The 22,161-nt window shown below is 39.0% G+C and overlaps 1 protein-coding gene across 8 annotated transcripts in view; it reads right to left on the bottom strand.

Annotated features, from left to right (window-relative positions):
• Window positions 1-22,161, bottom strand: part of Myo9a (myosin IXA) — a 194,820-nt gene that overhangs the window by 157,068 nt on the left and 15,591 nt on the right. For 5 of the 8 annotated variants that reach the window (XM_075965681.1, XM_075965679.1, XM_075965682.1 and 2 more), the window contains exon 2: window positions 2,011-2,921. In XM_075965681.1, the coding sequence (XP_075821796.1) occupies window positions 2,011-2,886 (876 nt within the window). In that variant the 5' untranslated portion in view covers window positions 2,887-2,921. Of the gene's footprint in view, window positions 1-2,010; window positions 2,922-3,565; window positions 3,678-22,161 lie in introns of all 8 variants that reach the window. The other 3 variants (XM_075965680.1, XM_075965685.1, XM_075965687.1) reach the window with 2 other exon arrangements.

Below are 22,161 nucleotides of genomic sequence, written 5' to 3' on the forward strand. Positions count from 1 at the left end.
TCTAAACAGAGAACTCAAGAGAGGAATCTCAAATGTCCAAAAGACACTTAAAGAAATGCTCAACATCCTTAATCATCAGAGAAATGCAACCCAAAACAACTCTGAAATACCATCTTATATCTGTCAGAGAGGCCAAGACCAAAAACACTGATAAAAGCTTGTTCTGGAAAGATGTGGAGTAAGGGAAATATTCCCCCATTACTGGTGGGAGTGCAAACTTGTACAGCTGCTTTGAAAATCAGTATGACGATTTCTCAGAAAATTAAGAATCAGCCTACCTCAAGACCCAGCAATACAACTCTTGGACATATACCGAAAAGATGTTCAATCATACTACAAAGACATTTCCTCAACTGTGTTAATAGCAGCATTATTCATAATAGCCAGAACCTGGAAACAATCTAGATGCCCCTCAACCAAAGAATGGATAGAGAAAATGTGGTAAATTTACACAATGGAGTACTACTCAATGGTAAAAGATAATGACATCTTGAAATTTGCAGGCAAATGGATGGAACTAGAAAAAAATATAGTATGTACTCACTCATAAGTGACTTTTAGACATAAAGCAAAGAATAACCAGCCTATAGTCCACAATCCTAGAGAACCTAGACAACAAAGAGGACCCTAAGAGAGACATACATGGATCTGCCTAGGAAGTAGAAAAAGACAAGATCTCCTGAGTAAATTGGGAGCATGTGGAGCAGGGGGAAGGGGGAGGAACAAAGGAAAGTGGTGAAAAGTACTCAATTAAAAAAAACAATAAATTATAAAAATAAAATTTATAAAAAATAAAAAAATAAATTTAAAAAAGAAATATATTTTTGAACTATAAATAAATAAATAAATAAATAAAGGACCAGGGTTTAATTCAGAGAACTCTAATGGGGCTAACATCCATTTGGAACTCCAGGTCCAGGAGATCAGATATCCTTTTCTGGCTTCTCCAAGCATTGCATACATGTGCACACACACATGCATGCAGACAAAACAGATAAAGAGTATAAAAACTCAAAGTAAGCTATTAAAGATTACATTCATGTGGAAGGCCATGTGCATGCAAGAGGGTTACAAATGTCAAAGAATATATGTATGCTCAGAAAAGAGCTCAGGCTTGTGTCTGAAGGAGAAGCTGCATGATAGCAGAAAATAAAAGGGAAAAGTAAAATTGATACTTTCCAGGTGGAGGATGAAAACAATGCTTCACCAAGCATATAAAACCTCAAAGAAAATTCTGAGAGCATTGATATGTATAGGCATTTTTAAAAGTCTCCATTCAATCAGAACCACAGGAAACAATGGAGAATTATATAATCCCATCCAAAAAAGGGGGGGGGAATACAGTATTATTATATTAGTTCAGAATTCGTGAAACAACAAAACAGGAGTAACAAAACTAATAATCACAACTCCTGAAAAAATCTTGTTTCCAGAAGTACTACATTATGTTAAATTCTAGTTTTCATCTTCTTCCTCTGTAAAGCCCAATACAAACAGAAGCCCTGCTTCTACCTTTGTAAAGAAATAGACTACTATTCCAATAGCTCAAAGAAACAGTTTTTGGTTGAATTTCTTTTGATGGTACCAATGATCAAATCCATGGTGTACACATGCCAAGCAAGTGCTCTATCACTGAACTAAAACCCTGCAAGAATCACTTCTAAAAATAAATTATTAGTATCACACCTGCCTTGTTTCTTAGCCATTTTAAAGGTTTCCTGGGTCACTAAAAATGATGTCTATTATTATAGTTTTATTTCATCTTTTCAAATCTACCAATTGTTTCTTGAAGATTTAAGAAAACTGTGTCTAGCTGGGTGTGGTGGCACATACCTTTAATCCCAGCACCAAGTAAGCAGAGGTTGGTGGGATCTCTGTGAGTTCAAGGCTAGCAGCAATTACTACATAATGAATTCTAGCACAGCCAGGGCTATGAAGAGAGACTCTGTCTTTTTAAAAAAGAAGAGAGAGAGAAAGGGAGAGAGAGAAAGAGGTTTTTATATACCTTACCTCAAGTACTGGTCCAGCTCCAAGAATAATCTGTTCTACTCCACTAGCAAATCCTTTCTGACTGAGGGCAGTAAGGTGATGAATAAGAAAGTTTGTGCTTTGTGTCTTTCCAGAACCACTCTCTCCTGAAATCACAATACACTGATTCTTTTTGCGCTGAAGCATAGCATGATATGCTACATCTGCCACAGCATATATGTGGGGTTCAAGTTTTCCCAACTGGTGGTTATCATACATTTTGACATATTTAGGGTTATAAATAGGAAGAAATTTGAATGGGTTAATAGCTATTAGAATACTGCCAACATAAGTATAAATTTTTTCATGCTTAAAGCGATTCCGTAGGTTTTCTAAAAGAGTTTTCTCATTCAAATCAGGTAAGCTACATAAATCATCAAAGTCCTTCTGTTGAGGCTGTGGAAGGAAACCCCGTTCCATCATCCTGCGGCGTTCTTCGGTTACCCGTAGCCATGACTGAAGGCTACCATAATGGATTGATCCATCAAGATTTTTTTCTCTCAGAAGAAAGCGGTAATCCTCTCCACTCAAGCGATTTTCCAAAGCCATCCGAGGCCATAACATCATTCTTTGAACTGGACAGTCGGTTGGATTGAGTATCCATTCTTCTCCACCAAATTCCTTTACCTCTGCTAAGACGTAACATTTTGTTTTGTCTAGGTGAAGTCTATTTATAAGAGAATCAATCACCTCAGCAGCTGTGGAGTTTTTTCTGGCAGGAATTGGACAGTAAATTGTTCCTTCTGAAATTGTCCCGGGATATATTCGTAATGTATGTTCATTATCCTCAAAGCGTCGTCTTCCTCCATCACTTACATTCATATTGGATCTTGTCCCATCAGAACGGACAGTATGCATTCAGGACTTGGAAAACCATCTTCTTGGCAAAAGAACTGTAACATAAAAATAGAAACACTGAGCAGTCAAATTGAATATTGCTTTCTGTGTTCCAAAATGAAATCCTTAACAAGCATATTGACTGCAGCTTTCTGAACACAAAATCCTAACAACAAGAACAAGTATTAACGGGGGCTGGAGAGATGGCTCAGAGGTTAAGAGCACTGACTACTCTTCCAGATATCCTGAGTTCAATTTCCAGCAACCACATGGTGGCTCACAACCATCTGCAATGAGATCTGGTGCCCTCTTCTGGTGTACAAGTATACACTCAGGCAAAACACTATATACATAATAAAATAAATTTATTTAAAAAAATAACAAGTATTAAACAGATTCAACGCAATGCCCATCAAAATCCCAGCAAAATTCTTCAAAGACCTAATTTTGAAAAGGAAGCAAAAAATATCAAATAGAAAAAAGAAAGCATATTTAACAAGTGGTGCTGGCATAACTGGATATCAACAGGTAGAAAAATGAAAATAGACCCATATCTATCACCATGCACAAAACTCAAGTCCAAATGGATCAAAGACCTCAACAGCCTACAGAATGGAAAATATCTTTAAAATATACAAAAAACTCAAGAAATTGGACACCAAGAGATCACATAATCGAATAAAAAAAATGGAGTACAGACCTAAACAGAGAAGTCTCAACGGAGGAATCTAAAACGGCTGGCAGGAAATGTTCAACATCCTTAGTCATCAGAAAAATGCAAATTAAAACAACTCTGAGATTCCATCTTACACCTGAAAGAATGGCCAAGATCAATAACACTGATGACAACTTATGCTGGAGAGGTTATGGGGTAAAAGGAACACTTCTGTATTGCTGGTGGGAATGCAAGCTGGTACAACCCCTTTTGATGTCAGTGTGGTGATTTCTCAGAAAATTAGGAAACAACCTTCCTTAAGACCCAGTAATACCACTTTTGGGTATATATCCAAAGGATGCTCAATCGTGCCACAAGGACATGTGCTCAACTATGTTCATAGCAGGTTTGCTTGTCATAGCCTGAACCTGGAAACAACCTAAATGCCCCTCGATCAAAGAATGGATAAGGAAAATGTGGTACATTTACACAATGGAGTACTACACAGCAGAAAAAAATAAAGACAGCTTGAATTTTGCAGGAAAATGGATGGAGCTAGAAAACATTATTTTGAGTGAGATAACCCAGACACAGAAAGACAACTATCACATGCTTTTTAAACATAAAGCAAAGAAAGCCAGCCTACAAACCACAATCCCAGAGAACTTAAGACAACAATAGGGACACTAAGAGAGACTTACATATAGATCTAATCTACATGGGAAGTAGAAAGTATAAAAAGACAAGATCTCCTACGTAAATTCGGAGCATGGGGACTTTGGGGAAGGACTGAAGAGGGAGGAGAGAGTCAAGGAGGGGAGCAGAGAAAAATGTAGATCTCAATAAATATCAATTTAAAAAAAACAGAAAAAAAAATAAAGCTTGCCTGAGAATCAGAGTACAGAGCTAAACCACTAGTTAACACAGCAGCCAGTCAGTGGTGACACACACCTTTAAACCCAGGACTCAGGAAGCAGAAGCAGACGTGTGTTTGTGAGTTCAAGGTCACCCTAGGCTACTTGAGATTGAACAAGTTTCAAGGAGAAACATTACCAGGTAGTGAAGGCTCACACCTTTAATCCCAAGCAAGATATGGCTGGGCAGAAAGAGAAATATAAGACAGGAATAGACAAGAGCTCAGGTATATAGTCTGAGAATTCGTAGGAACAGGATCGCCCCTTAGGTTTGAGTAATCTGAATAAGTAAGAAGTCTCTCTGGTAGCTGCTACTCTGCTTCTCTATCTTTCAGCTTTCACTCTCAAAAAAATTTTTTTTTGTTTTTGCCTGCATTTATGTATATGCACCACATGTGTACCTGGTATCTCTGGAGGTTAGATGAAGGTAACAGATCCTTGAAACTGAATTACAGAGTTGTGAGCTGCCACGTGACTGCTAGAAACTGACCTTGGGTTTTCTGCAATAACAGTTAATGCTATTATTAACTAATGAGCCATTTCTCCATCCCCTATCATAGGAATTTATTGACAAATGTTAGTAAGTAGAATTATACAGTATCATTCAGTATAAAGATAGACAGAAGAAATAAAACAGGCAAATGTATGCATCTTTAAGAAATGAAAACCTGGTGAGGGTATGGTAGCACAGGCCTGTAATCCTAGTCTTACCAGTATACAGAGAAATGGCACAATGTACTACCAAGGCAAAGCCCATTTGAGAAAACATAAATGATTTGCCTACAACTGTAAATATTAGGGGAATGAGCTATTAAGTACTCTGAATTTATTTTAGACGGGTAACTATGAGAAAATGGTGTTCAAGACCTAATAATATTGGAGCTGGGGAAATGGCACAGTGGGTAAAGTTCTTACCATGTCCATAAGGAACCTGACTTTGGATCCCCAGAACCCACATAAAACCAGACACAGCAATACACATTTGCAATCCCAGCACTCCTATCCAGCAGTGAGATGAGAGGTAGAGACAGGAGAATCCACAAAAGCTCTTGGGTGGACCAGTTAGCACATTTTACTTCTCAGTGAACAAACAAAAAATAGTCTCAAACAAGGTAAAAGGCAAGGATTACCACCTTGAAATATCCTTTAATTTACACACACAGTAAGGCTTCTGCTCAAATGATAACTCCTAAAAAGAAAATTTTTCCTTATTAATCTAAAATATCCTTGTTGAAAGAATAAAATACAATATTTTTTTTTTTGAGACAGGGTTTCTCTGTAGCTTTGGTGCCTGTCCTGGAACTAGCTCTTGTAGACCAGGCTGTCCTCGAACTCCCAGAGATCCGCCTGCCTCTGCCTTGCGAGTGCTGGGATTAAAGGCGTGTGCCACCACCGCCCGGCAATAAAAAACAATTTTGTTTTGGTTTGGTTTGGTTTTTCAAGACAGGGTTTCTCTGTGGCTTTGGAGCCTGTCCTGGAACTAGCTCTTGTAGACCAGGCTGGTCTCGAACTAATAAAAAACAATTTTAAAAGTTAAAATAACCCTTTGTTCTGCATCTCCTTATTGTATCTCCCCTTTTCTTTATTTACTTACTTTTTAATCAGAGAACTTGATACACAACCTAAACATAAGATTATTTTTATTTTAGGTTTTTGTATATTAAGTCTAACATGCCCACTAAAAGGTAATAGAATTCCATCATTCCATCAAGAGTATTCATGCCTAAAAACACATGATAAGGGGCAAAAGAGATGGCTCAGCAGTTGTTGTAGAGCACTTGTTGCTCTACAAAGAACCCAGGTTCAGTTCCCAGCACTCACATGGTGGCTGAAAATCATCTGTAACTCGCCGGGCAATGGTGGCGCACGCCTTTAATCCCAGCACTCGGGAGGCAGAGGCAGGCAGATCTCTGTGAGTTCGAGACCAGCCTGGTCTACAGAGCTAGTTCCAGGACAGGCTCCAAAGCCACAGAGAAACCCTGTCTCGAAAAACCAAAAAAAAAAAAAATCATCTGTAACTCCAATTCCAGAAAATCCAGTACTCTCTTTTGGCTTCTGCAGGCACTAGGTATGCGCATGGCACACTATATATATACAAGCAGACTAAACACTCATATGCATAAAAATACAATAAATAAATCTAAAAATCACTTTAAATGTGTTGAAAGGAATAAGCAGTTTACATATACATTAATAAATATGTCAATTTAACAAACATTTTTATTGCTTAAGTTAAACATTTCACAGGTCGGTGGTGGCAGACACCTTTAGTCCCAGAAGAGGCAGGTGGCTCAATAGATAAATACATTTGCTGCTAAGCCCAATGGAAGGCGAGTTTTCAGATACATGTACTGTTAATTACTTCAACAATTTCAGAGATATACTTTATAGACTCACATTTGCATCTTCTATACATATTATCATGAGAGGCGTTCAGAGTCATGAACTGACTGTTTAATAAACCACCTTTGTCTATTTTGGAAGAAGTCTCAACTATCACTTTTATCACTTGCTGGCCTTTCAACTGCAATTATAATATTTCTTATTTTTGCTCAGTTCTTTCACACAATCAACATTCCAAGACTCAACAAGAAAGCATGGGGGGAGTATAATGGACAAAACAAGGAAAGAAATGAACAAAATAATTCCAGAAAGTACTTTTCTGTAAAGGACAGGATAGATAGAAAATATTTTACACTTTGGGTAACACAGAGTCTTTCACATGAAGTTTTTTGTTTGTCTTTTGTTTTATAGCCTTAAAAATATGAAAAACATTTTTGGCTTTCAGACAGGACAAAATCAGGCCACCGGCAGGATTTGGCTTGTGGGCAGCAGTTTGCCTATCATTATACTAAAGAGCTCCAGCACGCTATTTTAGTTATCAGTAGTGTGCAGTAACTTTAACTTCTCCAAGGTGGTAAAGCCTATAAGGCATGCAGAAGCCAATTATGCTAACACATGAGAGATATGCTTCAAGCTAAGAGCAGTGAAGAAGGCAAAAATGTCTCAACCAAGAACAAATTTGGAACTTTGAGAAATGAAATCACTGTGGTTCAAGCCAAGAAGGAAAGCAGTAAAAAGATGAGGTCAGAGATATGAAGGTATCAGATTACACAGTTCCTTGTAGTCTGAGGTTCTGTTCTAAATGTAAAAGAGGGCACCAGCAAGATGTTTCAAGCAGGTAAAGGTGCCTACCACCAAGCCTGACCTGAGTTCAATCCTGAGACTCAGACAGTTGAAGGATCCTATAAGTTGTCCTCTGAACTCTGTGTGCCATGTGAACACTAGCATCCATTTGCTTATTTTTTTAAACATTTATTTGTGTGTGTGTGTGCATGCGCACGAGCGTGTGCTCACATGGCACATAAGTAGAGTTCACAGGATAACCAAGAATACACAAAGAAACCATGTCTTGAAAAACCAAACAAATAATCTACAAGGATGACCCAAGCTAAGACTCTTAACATGAGAGATATGTAGCCTAAACTGGCCATCTTCTGTGACCAGGCAAAACTTCAGTGGAGGAATTAGGACACTAACCCAGCCACATAAGCTTCAACCTACAATCTGCCCTATCTATGGAATATGCTGGGGAAAGGGTGGTACAGAGATTGTGGGAGTGGCCAATCAATGATTGGTCTAGTCTGAGACACATGCAATAAGAATGAGCCCACCCCTGACACTGACTGGAGTGACAGGACCCAGAGGCTGGATAGCCCAGAGACCTATGATAAAACCAAATACAACTGGAAGGAAAAAAAAGTCAATGTAATAATGTCTAATGATATTCTGCTATACTCAGAGATTGGTGCCTAGCCCAACTGTCATCAGAGAGGCTTCATCCAACAACTGATGGAAACAGATGCAGATACCCACAGAGCCAAACATTAAGCTGAACTCTGGAAATCCTGCTGAAAAGAGGGAAGAAGGATTGTAGGAACCAGAGTGGTCAAGGAAATCACAAAAAAAAAAAAAAAGAAAGAAAAAGGAAAAAAAACCAGAATCAACTAACCTGGGCTCATAGGAGCTCACAGAAACTGAACCAACAAAACAGGGAGCCTGCATGGGACCAACCTAGGACCTCTGCATATATGTGATAGTTGTGTAGCTTGGTCTTCTTGTGGGACTCGAAACGTTACAATGGGAGCAGGAGCTATCTCTGATCTTTTGCTGGCTTTTGAGACCCTATTCCTCATACTGAGTGCCTTGACCAGCCTTAATACAAGGTGTTCAGTCTTTTTTTTTTTTTTTGGATTTTTTTTCCTTTTTTTTTATTGATAAAAAGAGAATAAAAAAAAAACAAATTTCCACCTCCTCCCACCCTTCTCCCCTTTCCCCCCACTCTTCTCCCCCTCCGCCCACCCCTCTCCCCTTCCCCCCACTCCTCTCCCCCTCCCTCTCCAGTCCAAAGAGCAGTCAGGGTTCCCTGTTCTGTGGTAAGTCCTAGGTCCTCCCCACTCCGTCCATATCTAGGAAGGTGAACATCCAAACTGGCTAGGCTCCCACCAAGCCAGCACATTGCGTAGGATCAAAACCGCGTGCCATTGTCCTTGGCGTCTCATCAGCCCTCATTGTTCGCCATGTTCAGAGACTCCAGTTTTAACCCATGCTTTTTCGGTAACAGTCCAGCTGGCCTTGGTGAGCTCCCAGTAGATCAGCTCCACTGTCTCAGTGGGTAGGTGCACCCCTCGTGGTCCCGACTTCTTTGCTCATGTTCTCCCTCCTTCTGCTCCTCATTGGGACCTTGGGAGCTCAGTCCAGTGCTCCAGTGTGGGTCTCTGTCTCTATCTCCATCCATCACCAGATGAACAAAGGCAATTTATAGATTCAATGCAATCCCCATCAAGATCCCATCAAAATTCTTCACAGATCTGGAGAGGACAATAATCAACTTTATATGGAAAAACAAAAAACCCAGGATAGCCAAAACAATCCTATACAATAAAGGATCTTCTGGAGGCATTACCATCCCTGACTTCAAACTCTATTACAGAGCTACAGTAATGAAAACAGGGTGGTACTGGCATAAAAACAGAGAAGTCGACCAATGGAATCGTATAGAAGACCCGGATTTTATCCCACAAACCTATGAACACCTCATTTTCGATAAAGGAGCTAAAAGTATACAATGGAAGAAAGAAAGCATCTTCAACAAATGGTGCTGGCACAACTGGATGTCAACCTGTAGAAGAATGAAAATCGACCCATATCTATCACCATGCACAAAACTCAAGTCCAAATGGATTAAAGACCTCAATATCAGCCCGAAAACACTGAACCTGATAGAAGAGAAAGTGGGAAATACCCTACAACAGATGGGCACAGGTGATCGCTTCTTAGGTATAACCCCAGAAGCACAGACATTAAGGGCAACATTGAATAAATGGGACCTACTAAAACTGAGAAGCTTCTGTAAAGCAAAGGACACTGTCACTAAGACAAAAAGGCAACCTACTGACTGGGAGAAGATCTTCACCAACCCCGCAACAGACAAAGGTCTGATCTCCAAAATATATAGAGAACTCAAGAAACTAGACTTTAAAATGCTAATTAACCCAATTAGAAAATGGGCCACTGAACTGAACAGAGAATTCTCAACAGAAGAAGTTCAAATGGCCAAAAGACACTTAAGGTCGTGCTCAATTTCCTTAGCAATCAGGGAAATGCAAATCAAAACAACTTTGAGATATCATCTTACACCTGTCAGAATGGCTAAAGTCAAAAACACCAAGGATAGCCTTTGCTGGAGAGGCTGTGGAGGAAGGGGTACCCTCATCCATTGCTGGTGGGAATGCAATCTTGTGCAACCACTGTGGAAGTCAGTGTTTCGGTTTCTCAGGAAATTCGGGATCAACCTACCCCTCGACCCAGCAATACCACTCTTGGGAATTTACCCAAGAGATGCTCTATCACATTTGTTCAACTATGTTCATAGCAGTATTATTTGTAATAGCCAGAACCTGGAAACAACCTAGATGTCCTTCAATGGAAGAATGGATGAAGAAAGTATGGAATATATACACACTAGAGTACTACGCTGCGGTAAAAAACAATGACTTCTCGAATTTTGCATGCAAATGGATGGAAATAGAAAACACTATCCTGAGTGAGGTATCCCAGACCCAAAAAGATGAACATGGGATGTACTCACTCATAATTGGTTTCTAGCCATAAATAGGGGTCACGGAGTTTACAATAGGTGAACCTAAAGAAGCTAAGTAAGAAGGTGAACCCAAGGTGTTCAGTCTTACTGCAACTTGATATCCACGGGAGGTGTGCATCCTTCTGAATAGAGATAGAAGAGGAACAGATTGGGGGAAGAGAAAGAAGTGGGGATAAGGGACTAGGAGGAAAGGAGAAAGGGGAAACTGCAGTCAGTATAAGTATTTAGGCATCTGTACTGACCTGCCCTTAGGGTCCTGTCAGGATACATCCTCAGTTGCAGCCACTAAGAGCACCTCCTGTGCACATTTGTGCATTTCCTTTTAAAAGGTGAGACTGCATGCAACCAGACTGCTTGTTCGCTCCTGACTGCTCAGGCCCAGAAAATACACACACACACACACACACACACACACACACACACACACACACACACACACACACCGGGCAGTGGTGGCACACTCCTTTAATCCCATCACTCAGAAGGCAAGTGATCTCTATGAGTTCGAGGCCAGCCTGGTCAACAAGAGCTAGTTCCAAGACAGGCACCAAAGCTACAGAGAAACCCTGTTTCAAAAAAAAAAAAGAAAGAAAAAGAAAAAAATCACACAGAAACTATATTAATTATAACACTGCCTGGCCAATAGCTTAGGCTTCTTATTGGCTAGCTCTTATACCTCAAAACAACCCATTTCTATTATCTGTGTATCACCACAAGACTGTGGCCTACCGGGTAAGGTTCCGGCAAACATCTCTGGCAGCTACATGGCGCCTCTTGCCTCCGTCTACTCTCTATATATATCTCTGCTCAGATTGCCCTCCTTGCTTTACTCTGCCAAAACAGTTTTATTCACTTACCAATAAAAAGCAACACATATATAATAAAAGGACATCCTTCATCACCTGCCCATCTATGTCTTTTTTTTCTTTTTCTCTATCTCTCCCTCGCTCTTTTTTTCTCTTCCACCACTCTTGTACCCAGGGACCGGTCTCTGCCTCTTCTCTCTCCTCTTCCAATAAACCTATATGAGTTGCATGGTGTGACTTCTCTTCACATTTTTTAATTTTTTTAAACAGTCACAAAAAATAAACAAACAAATGTAAAAGTCCCTAAGTTCCTGGTTTTGTTACTTTTTCTTGTTTATTTTTTTAAGGCAATCTCATTCGTGTATCTCACAGGCTATTCTCAAATGCTATAGGTTAACTTCAATTTATGATCTTCTTGCCTTCCCAAGTGCTGGGATTATAAGCATGCACCACCACACAGCTGTTTTTGTTCTTTAAAAATATGATGACAGTGCTTAGAGAATGGCCTAGTAGTTAAGACTACCTGTTCTTCGAAGACCAGGGTTCAAGTACTAGCACCCTGCAGCTCACAACCATCTGTAACTGCAGCTCTAGGGTATCTGATGCACTTTTCTGACTTCTGCAGGCTGTCCAGGAATGTACATAGTACACAGACATACATGCAGTAAAGATACACACACATGTGGTAAGATTTTTTTAACTTAAAAAATGGTAGCCTATTTTTTAAAAATATTTTAATTGGGAACTGAGAAAATGACCTGGTCTAAATGTTTTGCTATACTCAGTTCCTGAGTTGGGATTCTCAGACCTATATTTAAAAAGCCAGGCCAAAAAAAAAAAAAAAGCCAGGCAAACTGCTTGTAATTCCCCCAGCACTAGGAGGCAGAGAAAAAAAGGATCCCTGAACTTACTGGCCAGGCAATCTAAGTTAAATGATGATTTCCAAGTTCAGTGAGAAACCTCAAAGATAAGATAGAGGGACTGAAAAGGTGGCTCAGCAATTAAGTGCACTGAATGTTTTACCAGAGGACCCAGGTACAATTCCCAGCATCCACGTGACAGCTAAAAACTGTCTATAACTCCAATTTCAGGGGTTCAACACCCTCCTCTAATCTTCATAGACACTGAGAACACACATGATGCAGACATACATGCAGGCAAATCACTTACATACACACAAAACATAAATAGTTGAATCTTTTATTTTTAAAATGTATTTTGCTTTGTTCGACAAGATGGAGAGCAACTGAGGAAGACATCCAATATCAACCTCCAACCTCTACACAGAAGTTCAAAACTGTATTTGCAACTGCACACATATATGTATATACACACACCAATATGTATACTCACATAGACAAGATACTCCAATTGCTTGAAAGAGAATACATCAAAGGTTGGAGGTCAGTTAGGTGTACAGCCCAAGTATGACTTTAATCATTTTAGCTCTAAAGATCATAGGACTTATACCAAGACCAATAAATTTCCCACATCATTTTCTCCCAGAATTTTCTTTTGTTTTGTTTTTGTCTTTAAAAAGAGTTTTCTCTGTAGCGTTGGAGGCTGTCCTGGAACTAGGTCTTGTAGACAGGCTGGCCTTGAAGTCACAGAGGATCTGCCCGTTTCTGCCTCCCTAGGATTGATGCCATGTGCCACTCCCCAGACACTTTTAAAAAAAGATTGATTGATTGGTTGGTTGGTGGGTTGATTATTATGTATACAGTGTTCTGCCTGCGTGCCAGAAGAGGGCACTAGATCTCATTACAGACGACTGTGAGCCACCATGTGTTTGCTGGGAATTAAACTCAGGACATCTGGAAGAGCAGCCAGTGCTCTTAACCGAGAGCCACCTCATTTACATGATCTTATAGCAAGAATAAATCAAAAGGCACAACTATCTCAATCAGCTATCATCATGATTGTCAGTGTCTATGAATAATGTTTTGTAACACATTTGGCACTATAACCATTATATCTTACACATTGTGTTGTAGTTCATCACTGAACCTAAATATCCTTTCACTCAATAAAATCTACCTTAAAATACAGTAAGTAGCCGGGTGGTGGTGAGGCACGCCTTTAATCCCAGCACTAGGGAGGCAGAAGTAGGTGGATCTCTTTGAGTTCAAGGCCAGACTAGTCTACAGAGTGAGTTCCAGGACAGTCAGAGCTGTGCGAGGAAACCACGTCTTGAAAAACTGAAAAATAAATAAATGGAAATGAAAAAAGGAAGGAAGGAGGAAGAAAGAGGGAGGGAGGGAGGGAGGGAGGGAGGGAGGGAGGGAGGGAGGGAGGGACAGAGAGAGGGAGAGAGGGAGAGAGGGAGGGAGGGAGGGAGGGAGGGAGGGAGGGAGGGAGGGAGGGAGGGAGGGACGGAGAGAGGGAGAGAGGGAGAGAGGGAGAGAGGGAGAGAGGGAGGGAGAGAGAGAGGGAGGGAGAGAGAGAGGGAGGGAGGGAGGTAGAAAAGAAGAAAGGAAAGAAAGAAAATACAGTGAGTAGATAATCTCTGAAAGACTGATCTGAAGCTAGGAGGAATAATGGTACATGCCTACAATGACAGGACTAGAAGAAACTGCTGTTGCAGGACCAAAAGCACAGACAGAGCTACTGAAAGAAAAACACAGATTAGGAAGCGCTACACTTTAAAACAAACATATAAGTATAGCTAGGATTAGCTGTTTAGCAAAGTTCACCACGGCAACGATTTCACAGCAAATCCCTGAGGGACTTAAAATGTATTGCTATGCAAAAATATTTCCCTATTTGGACAACTTTACAAGTAGAACTGAGATGGTTACTAATCAAAAGAAACCAAAAGGAAATAACAACACTGACAGGGAATATGTGAATTCCCTATTACAGTTTACTATGTCAAAGACACTCCATGAAATTTTTGGAATAATAGTTAGGAAGCAGTAACTATGTACTGTGAAGTAATTACTTAACTTGAAATGCTATTCAGTGGCATCTGATCAAGGTCTAGTTTCAAAGTCATTAAGCTTTTTCTGTGACAGTGAATATGTTATACTTTTGCAGGTCATATGACCTCTATCCCAAATACTTCATCGGCCTTTACATCTGGGTATGGTGGCACAAGCCTTTAATCCCAGCACTCAGGAGGCAGTGGTAGAAAGATCTCTTTTAGTCCAAAGACAGCCTGGTCTACAAAGTGAGTTCCAGGACAAGCAGGGTTACACAGAGCAACCCTGTCTCAAAGTTCCCCCTCCAAAAAAACCACTTACGTGTATACATGTTTCTAGTTGCAGCGATGCTCTGATAATTATGGAACCAATTACAATAAAGCTCACTTAAAACACATACATCACATATACAAAAAGGCAAGAAAACCTTTCATTCAGATCACTTGCTTTTAAAAGCAGAAATACTAAGGCTGGAGAGATGGATCAGAGGTTAAGAGCACTGGCTGCTCTTCCAGAGGTCCTGAGTTCAATTCCCAGCTCCTACATGGTGGCTCACAATCATCTATAATGTGAATTGGTGCCCTTTTCTGGTGTGCAGGCGTATGTGCAGGGAGAACACTGTATACATAATCAATCAATAAATTTTTATTTATAAAAGCTGAAATCTCATGGGGAAAATAACTGTTGGAAAGGGAGGTTGATAAGGCTTTATTACTGTGTTTCAATAATAAGGAAAAATTAGCCATAAACTCCTGTAGCTTCTAACACCTTCAGTGGAAAACAGAAAAAAACAGAACACTTAAGTCAACCCATCGTTCTAGCAAATCTGTTAGTTATTAGAGTAACTAATAAAATGAAATACTGAGTTTTCATTCTAGTCTGAGTACAGGTCATAATAGAAAACCTCTCACTTATTATAATAAGAAAAAGAAAGAGGTGATAAACTACAAAATCAAAATTGTAAAACTCATCTGAGAACTGAGAATACCTCCCCTCCACCCCCCCAAAAATTTAAACAAGTTCAGTTCCAGACAGGGATACGCCCTTTCTAGGTAAACAGTAAAATTACTACCTTCAACTCTAAGCGCAAGGTGAGCAAAGGGGCAAATAATCAATCCTCAGACTGACATGACAGATTGAAATTCAGGAGTTTCAGAAGCAAAACTACCCAACACAAGCTAAAATGTCTTTCCAATGGAGCTTTCAGAGTAAACATCAGTCTATGGCTACACTACCCTGAATCTATTCCATCCTGTCTGACCTTAGGAACTAAGTAGGGTCAGACCTGGCTAGTACTTGGATGGGAACATAAATCACTGTGTATTAATCACAGTGGATGAAGAAGAAAAAGTAAGTCTCCTGGACTGAAAAGTCAAGAACAGAGATATAAAGCAAAGAGATCTATAGAAACTAGTTCAAATGAAATAGAAGTTTTGTTACAAAGTATAAACTGAATCTACATAAGATAAATTAAAGTCAAATTACAGTTTTCGCCCACCCAAAAATCAATTCCAGGTCAGAAAAAAATACATATTTAAGCTAATTTAGCCTTTTTAGTGGAATTAACATGCCTTTTTTCTAAGAAGTAACAGAATTTTAATTCTCATTGTTCTTAGCACCCATAATATTCATACACAGTAAGAATAATGGTATCTAAGGGATCATGAAAGCGATGGATAAACAACAGGAAAATGCAAAAATATTGATGACTCAAATAGAATGATTTTAAAATAAAAATAAATCTCTTAAAAATGTATTTTATGTAGTGTATACCACCAGAGAAGGGGGATGATTTAATGTATTTTGGCAGAAGTGTAAATTTAAAGTAAAAGAGCCAAAGAGTAACATTCAACAAATAATATATAATAATTAAAATGTGTCTGTTCTACATAGCAAGTTCCAGGCCTACATAAATAGACCCTGTCTCAACAACAAGAACCAAACAAACAAACAAAAGTCAAGAAAAAGGAAATAAGATCTAAAGTGAAAATGAAAAGGTCACTGGAAGGCTTACCAACACATGCATGCATATAGATTATAAATTCCAAAAAGATCAATGGACAGTTTCCAAAATAAAGCACAGAGGAAATACGGGAGAGGGGATCTGAATATTCCCATAAAAGAAGACCAATAAATAAATGGCAAATTAACATATTGGGGAATGAAAAAGTAAAACACTGAGATAGTACCACATACCTATTAGACAGCAAACTTCCAAAGCAACTACACTACCAAGTACTACCAAGAATGTGAGGCACTGGTAGGAATGAAAAGGGCACAAGCACTAGGTAAGTACGTGTCAGCTTCTTACACACTTGGACCCTGTCATCTTATTTCTTGTTATTTACCCAAACTACTGAAAACTACACCCAAACAAACTTCACAAGGATAATTATAGTAACCAACATATTTTTCAAAAAGTAGTAGTGCCAAAAAAACAAACAAAACAAAGTCAGGAAAGTCAGGTAGTAATGATACCAGCCTTGCCTTTAATCCCAGTACTCAGGAGGTGGGGGGGGGGGATCTCTGTGAGTTCAAGGCCAGTCAGAGCTGTTACACAGGAAGGAAAACAAAAACCAAAAATAGTAGTGATACAGGGAATGTTCCAGGATAAAAAGAATCCAATGATGAAAAGACACACAGGATCTTTAAAAACATATAGCTAAGTGAAAGAAAACCCAATCTGAATAACTAAATACTGTATGATTCCAATTATGTAACATCACTGAAAAGGCAAAACAATAGTGACTACAGCATCAGAGTAACAGGCAAAATAAACCAGTAAGCAAAAATTGGAAATCCTGACTCACCTGAGTTTCATCTAAAAGAGTACATATATGTAAGGAAAGCCAAACATACAAAGTAAGAAAGGCAGACATGTAAACGTCCGGAAAATGGTCAAGCTTCTTGAGCCTAAGGCTTTTTAGGGCTTTTTCCTTCAGCTTATTAACCTACCCCTGTTCTGTGAGGTGCTTTCTCTTTCTTGGGAAACTGTTATTTCTACTCCTAATTGTATATATCTGGTACAGGCCTTTGTCCTGAGACACAAGAGCCTGGAATGCAGAACCCTCTGAGCCCTGGTCTACATCCCACCTAAGAGTGCTTTTCCTTTTTATCTTTTTTCAGATATTGACTCGTGGCATAAGCATGCTTTCTCTGAAACTCTAGGCTTTCTTTCTCACTGTTTTTCTGATCTCCACACCTAACAAAGGCTGAATTTCTCCACACTTCCAACCTCTCAGCAGATGTTGAGATTTTCAACTTGCATTCCGTTGTTTTTCTTCCAAACTAATAAAATGGCCTTTGAGCTTTCTTCCAAGTCCATTTCTGAATTGTCTTATTGACAAGATTAAGAACTTACAAAATTTTGGTTTCCTCGGTTACAGGAAATCAAAATGATTAATGGTTGCCAAAAGGTCTAGGAAAAGTGATTGGGGAAAAAAAAAGATGAAACTAGGATTTTTACAGCAATAAAATTACTGGGTAGGATAGCAACAAGGAAATAATATGGAATAATATGGAAACAAAGCCAGAAGGAACAGAAAGGACAAGAAGGAGAGTTTAACCCATAAATTTTCACCTGAATTGGAAGCATCTAGAGTAATTGTTTTGGGGTTTTTTTGGAGGGGGAGATGTTGGTTTGGTTTGGTTTTGGTTTTTGAGTCAGGGTTTTTCTGAGTATCTTTGGAGCCTGTCCTGAAACTTGCTCTGTAGACCAGGCTGGCCTCGAACTCAAGAGATCCACCTGCCTCTGCCTTCCAAGTGCTGGGATTAAAGGCATCACCACTGCCTAGCTAGATTAATTGGTTTTCATTAACTGTACACTCTAGGTTTTATAGTGGTTTTGTTGTTGTTGTTTGGTTAGTTGGGTTTTTTTGTTTGGTTGGTTGGTTGGTTGGTTTAAAACAACAGGGTTTCTCTGTTTAGTTCTGGCTATCCTGGAACTCACTCTGTAGACCAGGCTGGCCTCAAACTCAGAGATCTGCCTGCCTTACTGAGTGCCCACCACGCCATGCTTTACAGTGTATTCTAAATGCAGGCTTCAGAATTTGAAAATTATTTTCAAATTGTTTTATAAAACTTAAAGGTTGAACGCCTTGTCATGAATTAGCATCAGAGGTACAGCTTTATCTGTAAATATTTCTGCACCTAACAAAATTTTAAATTGCGCAACAGTGACTACCCAAACAAGGAACAATTACTTGTTATAATTCTTGGTGGCAGGGGGAGGGGGGGAGAACAAGAAAAGAAAACAAAAGCATTTGGGAGGCTGAAACGGGACTATCTCAAATTTGATGCTAACAAACTTGTAAGAAAAAGTAAAACTACATTTTGCATTTGCATTTATACTTTCAGCAATGTAGCAGGATACAAGATTAACACAAAAAAATCAGTAGCCCTCCTGTAAAGAGATGATAGAAGGGCTGAGGAAGAAATCAGAGAATCAACACCCTTCACAATAGCCACAAACAGCATAAAATATCTCAGAGTAACTCTAACCAAACAAGTGGAAGTCTTGTATGACAAGAACTTTAAGTCATTGAAGAAAGAAATTGAAGAAAATACCAGAAAGTGGAAAGACCTCCCATGCTCTTGGGTAAGCAGAATTAACATAGTAAAAATGGCAATCTTACCAAAAGCAATCTACAGATTCAATGCAATGCCGAGCAAAGTTCTCCAAAGACCTCGAAAGAATGGTACTCAACTTCATTTGGAAAAGGAAAATACCCAGGAGAGCCAAAACAATCCTGTACAATAAAAGAACTTCTGGAGGCATCACAATCCCTGACTTCAAACTCTACTACAGAACTACAGTACTGAAAGCAGCGTGATATTGACGTAAGAACAGACAGGAGGACCAATGGAACCGAATCCACACATTTTCGAACACCTGATTTTTGACAAGGAAGCAAAAATATCAAATGGAAAAAAGCATATTTAACAAGTGGTGCTGGCATAACTGGATATCAACATTTAGAAAAATGAAAATAGACCCATTATTTATCACCATACACAAAACTCAAGTCCAAATGGATCAAAGACCTCAACATAAAGCCAGCCGCCACACTGAACCTTATAGAAGAAAAAGTGGGGAGTACACTTGAACGCATTGGCACAGGGAACCACCTCCTAAACAGAACTCCAGCAGCACAGACATTGAGAGAAACAATTAATAAATGGGACCTCCGGAAAATGAAAAGCTTCTGTACAGCAAAGGACATGGTCAACAAGACAAAACGACAGCCTACAGAATGGGAAAAGATCTTCACTAACTTCACATCAGACAGAGGTCTGATCTCCAAAATATACAAAGAACAAGATATTGGACACCAAAGGAACACATAATCCAATAAAAAAAATGGAGTACAGACATAAACAGAGAAGTCTCTACAGAGAAATCTAAAATGGCTGAAAGACACTTAAGGAAATGACCAACATCCTTAGCCATCAGAGAAATGTAAATCAAAACAACTCTGAGATTCCATCTTACACCTGAAAGAATGGCCAAGATCAATAACACTTATGACAACTTATGCTGGAGAGGTTTTTGGGTAAAGGGAACATTTCTGCATTGCTGGTGGGATGCAAGCTGGTATAACCCCTTTGGATGTCAGTGTGGTGTAATACCACTTTTGGGTATATATCCAAAGGATGCTCAATCGTGCCACAAGGACATGTGCTCAACTATGTTCATAGCAGCTTTGCTTGTCATAGCCAGAACCTGGAAACAACCTAAATGCCCCTCGATCAAAGAATGGATAAGGAAAATGTGGTACATTTACACAATGGAGTACTACACAGAGGAAAAAAATAACGACAGCTTGAATTTTGCAGGAAGATTATTTTGAGTGAGGTTACCCAGACACAGAAAGACAATTATCACGTGTACTTACTCATAGGTGGTTTTTAAACATAAAGCAAAGAAAGCCAGCCTACAAATCACAGTCGCAGAGAATTTAGACAACAATAGGGACACTAAGAGAGACTTACATAGATCTAATCTACATGGGAAGTAGAAAGTATAAAAAGACAAGATCTCCTGAGTAAATTGGGAGTATGGGTAGCTTGGGGGAGGACTGAAGAAGGAGGGGAGAGTCAGGGAGGGGAGCAGAAAAAAATCTAGAGCTCAATAAATATCATGGAAAAAAAAAGAAGAGGTAAGCATTTTCCTTGACAGAATTAAATCTTATGGGTCCTATGGGCAATGTAATGATTATAGTTTTCACCCTGCAATAGAAAGTCATTGGAAGAAGCTCGAGATCTGATTAAGGCTTTAACAAGAGATTCCTGTTCTGGGTGAGGAGCGAAGGATAGCAAGTGTATAAAGAGGACACTCAGAATCACAGATAAACTGTGACTTATACCCACACAGGCGGCGAAGGGTCAAGTTCTGCCAAGGCTTTGAAGGCAGCGTCTACTGACTGAGCTAATTAGATGTGGTGTGTAAGAAAGAAGGGGTAAGAATTTTACCAAAGTAGTTGCTTAGGAAATTATTGAAATAGAAGCAGTTAATAAAAGTTTTGTTTTTTTTCCTTTTCTTAAAAAAAAAAAAAGAAGCCGGGCAGTGGTGGCGCACGCCTTTAATCCCAGCACTCGGGAGGCAGAGGCAGTCAGATCTCTGTGAGTTCGAGGCCAGCCTGGTCTACAAGAGCTAGTTCCAGGACAGGAACCAAAAGCTACAGAGAAACCCTGTCTCGAAAATCTAAATAAATAAATAAATAAATAAATAAATAAATAAATAAATAAATAAATAAATAAAATTTAAAAAAAAAGAAGAAGAAATTCAAATAATGAAGCACATGCTATACCTCAGCAATAAAGAAGCTGAGGCCAGAGGAGCTAGAGTTCTAAGGCAATCTAGGCTTCAGAACCAGTTTAAGATCAAAAAGAAGGGGGAAAAAAAGGTAAAAGGTAGGAAAAATGCCCAGTTTCAATAACAATCAAGGAAATGAAACATTAAATCATAAGATACTATCATTTGGCAAAAACTGAAGAATCTACCAACATCTAGTGCCAAAGTCTATACAAGCAGGGCGGTGGTGGCACACACCTTTAATCCCAGTACTTGGGGGGCAGAGGCAGGCAGATCTCTGTGCATTCAAGGCCAGCCTGATCTAAGAGCTAGCTCCACGACAGGCTCCAAAGCTACAGAGAATCCCTGTCTAGAAAAACAAAAACAAAAAAACCAAACAAACAAACAAAAAAAAAGAAATACAAAGTTCCTGTCTCCAAAAAGTAAAAATATTAAAAAAAAATAAAGTCTGCACTGTAATGATTATGTAGAAGGTAGAGTCAAGAGCTAGGTGTGATGGCACACACCTTTAATACAGTGTCAGGGGAATCTGTGAGTTATAGGCTGGCCTGATCTACATAATGGGACAGTCAGAGCTACACAGAACCTGTTAGTAAATAAATAAATAAATAAATAAATAAATAAATAAATAAATAAATAAATAAATAAATAAGAATACAGACCAAGGGAAATTTATGCTGTGTTAGTTAAAAGTAAAAACTAGAACTCCTGTCATCATCTAAGTTTTCATTTGCTCATTCTTTGTGACCTATCTAACTACTCTTGTAACCAAGTATTTCTGGTCACATGCATTTTTGAAAACTTGTCTGTATACAAATGTACTGTTATTAGACATGAGCATACTAACCATTCTACCATTTGTCTCATAAGAGCAAGAAATTGAAATCAACTCAAATGTTCATCAAAACTAGAATGTGTAATTGGCAATATAATCTAATGGCTCAATTTACCACAGTGAAATCTAATAAATTATGACTAACTATAACAATCTGGAATTAATTTTGCAATCATTATGCTAAACTC

The sequence above is a fragment of the Microtus pennsylvanicus genome, chromosome 3, assembly GCF_037038515.1.
Source record: "Microtus pennsylvanicus isolate mMicPen1 chromosome 3, mMicPen1.hap1, whole genome shotgun sequence".
Lineage (NCBI taxonomy): Eukaryota > Metazoa > Chordata > Mammalia > Rodentia > Cricetidae > Microtus > Microtus pennsylvanicus.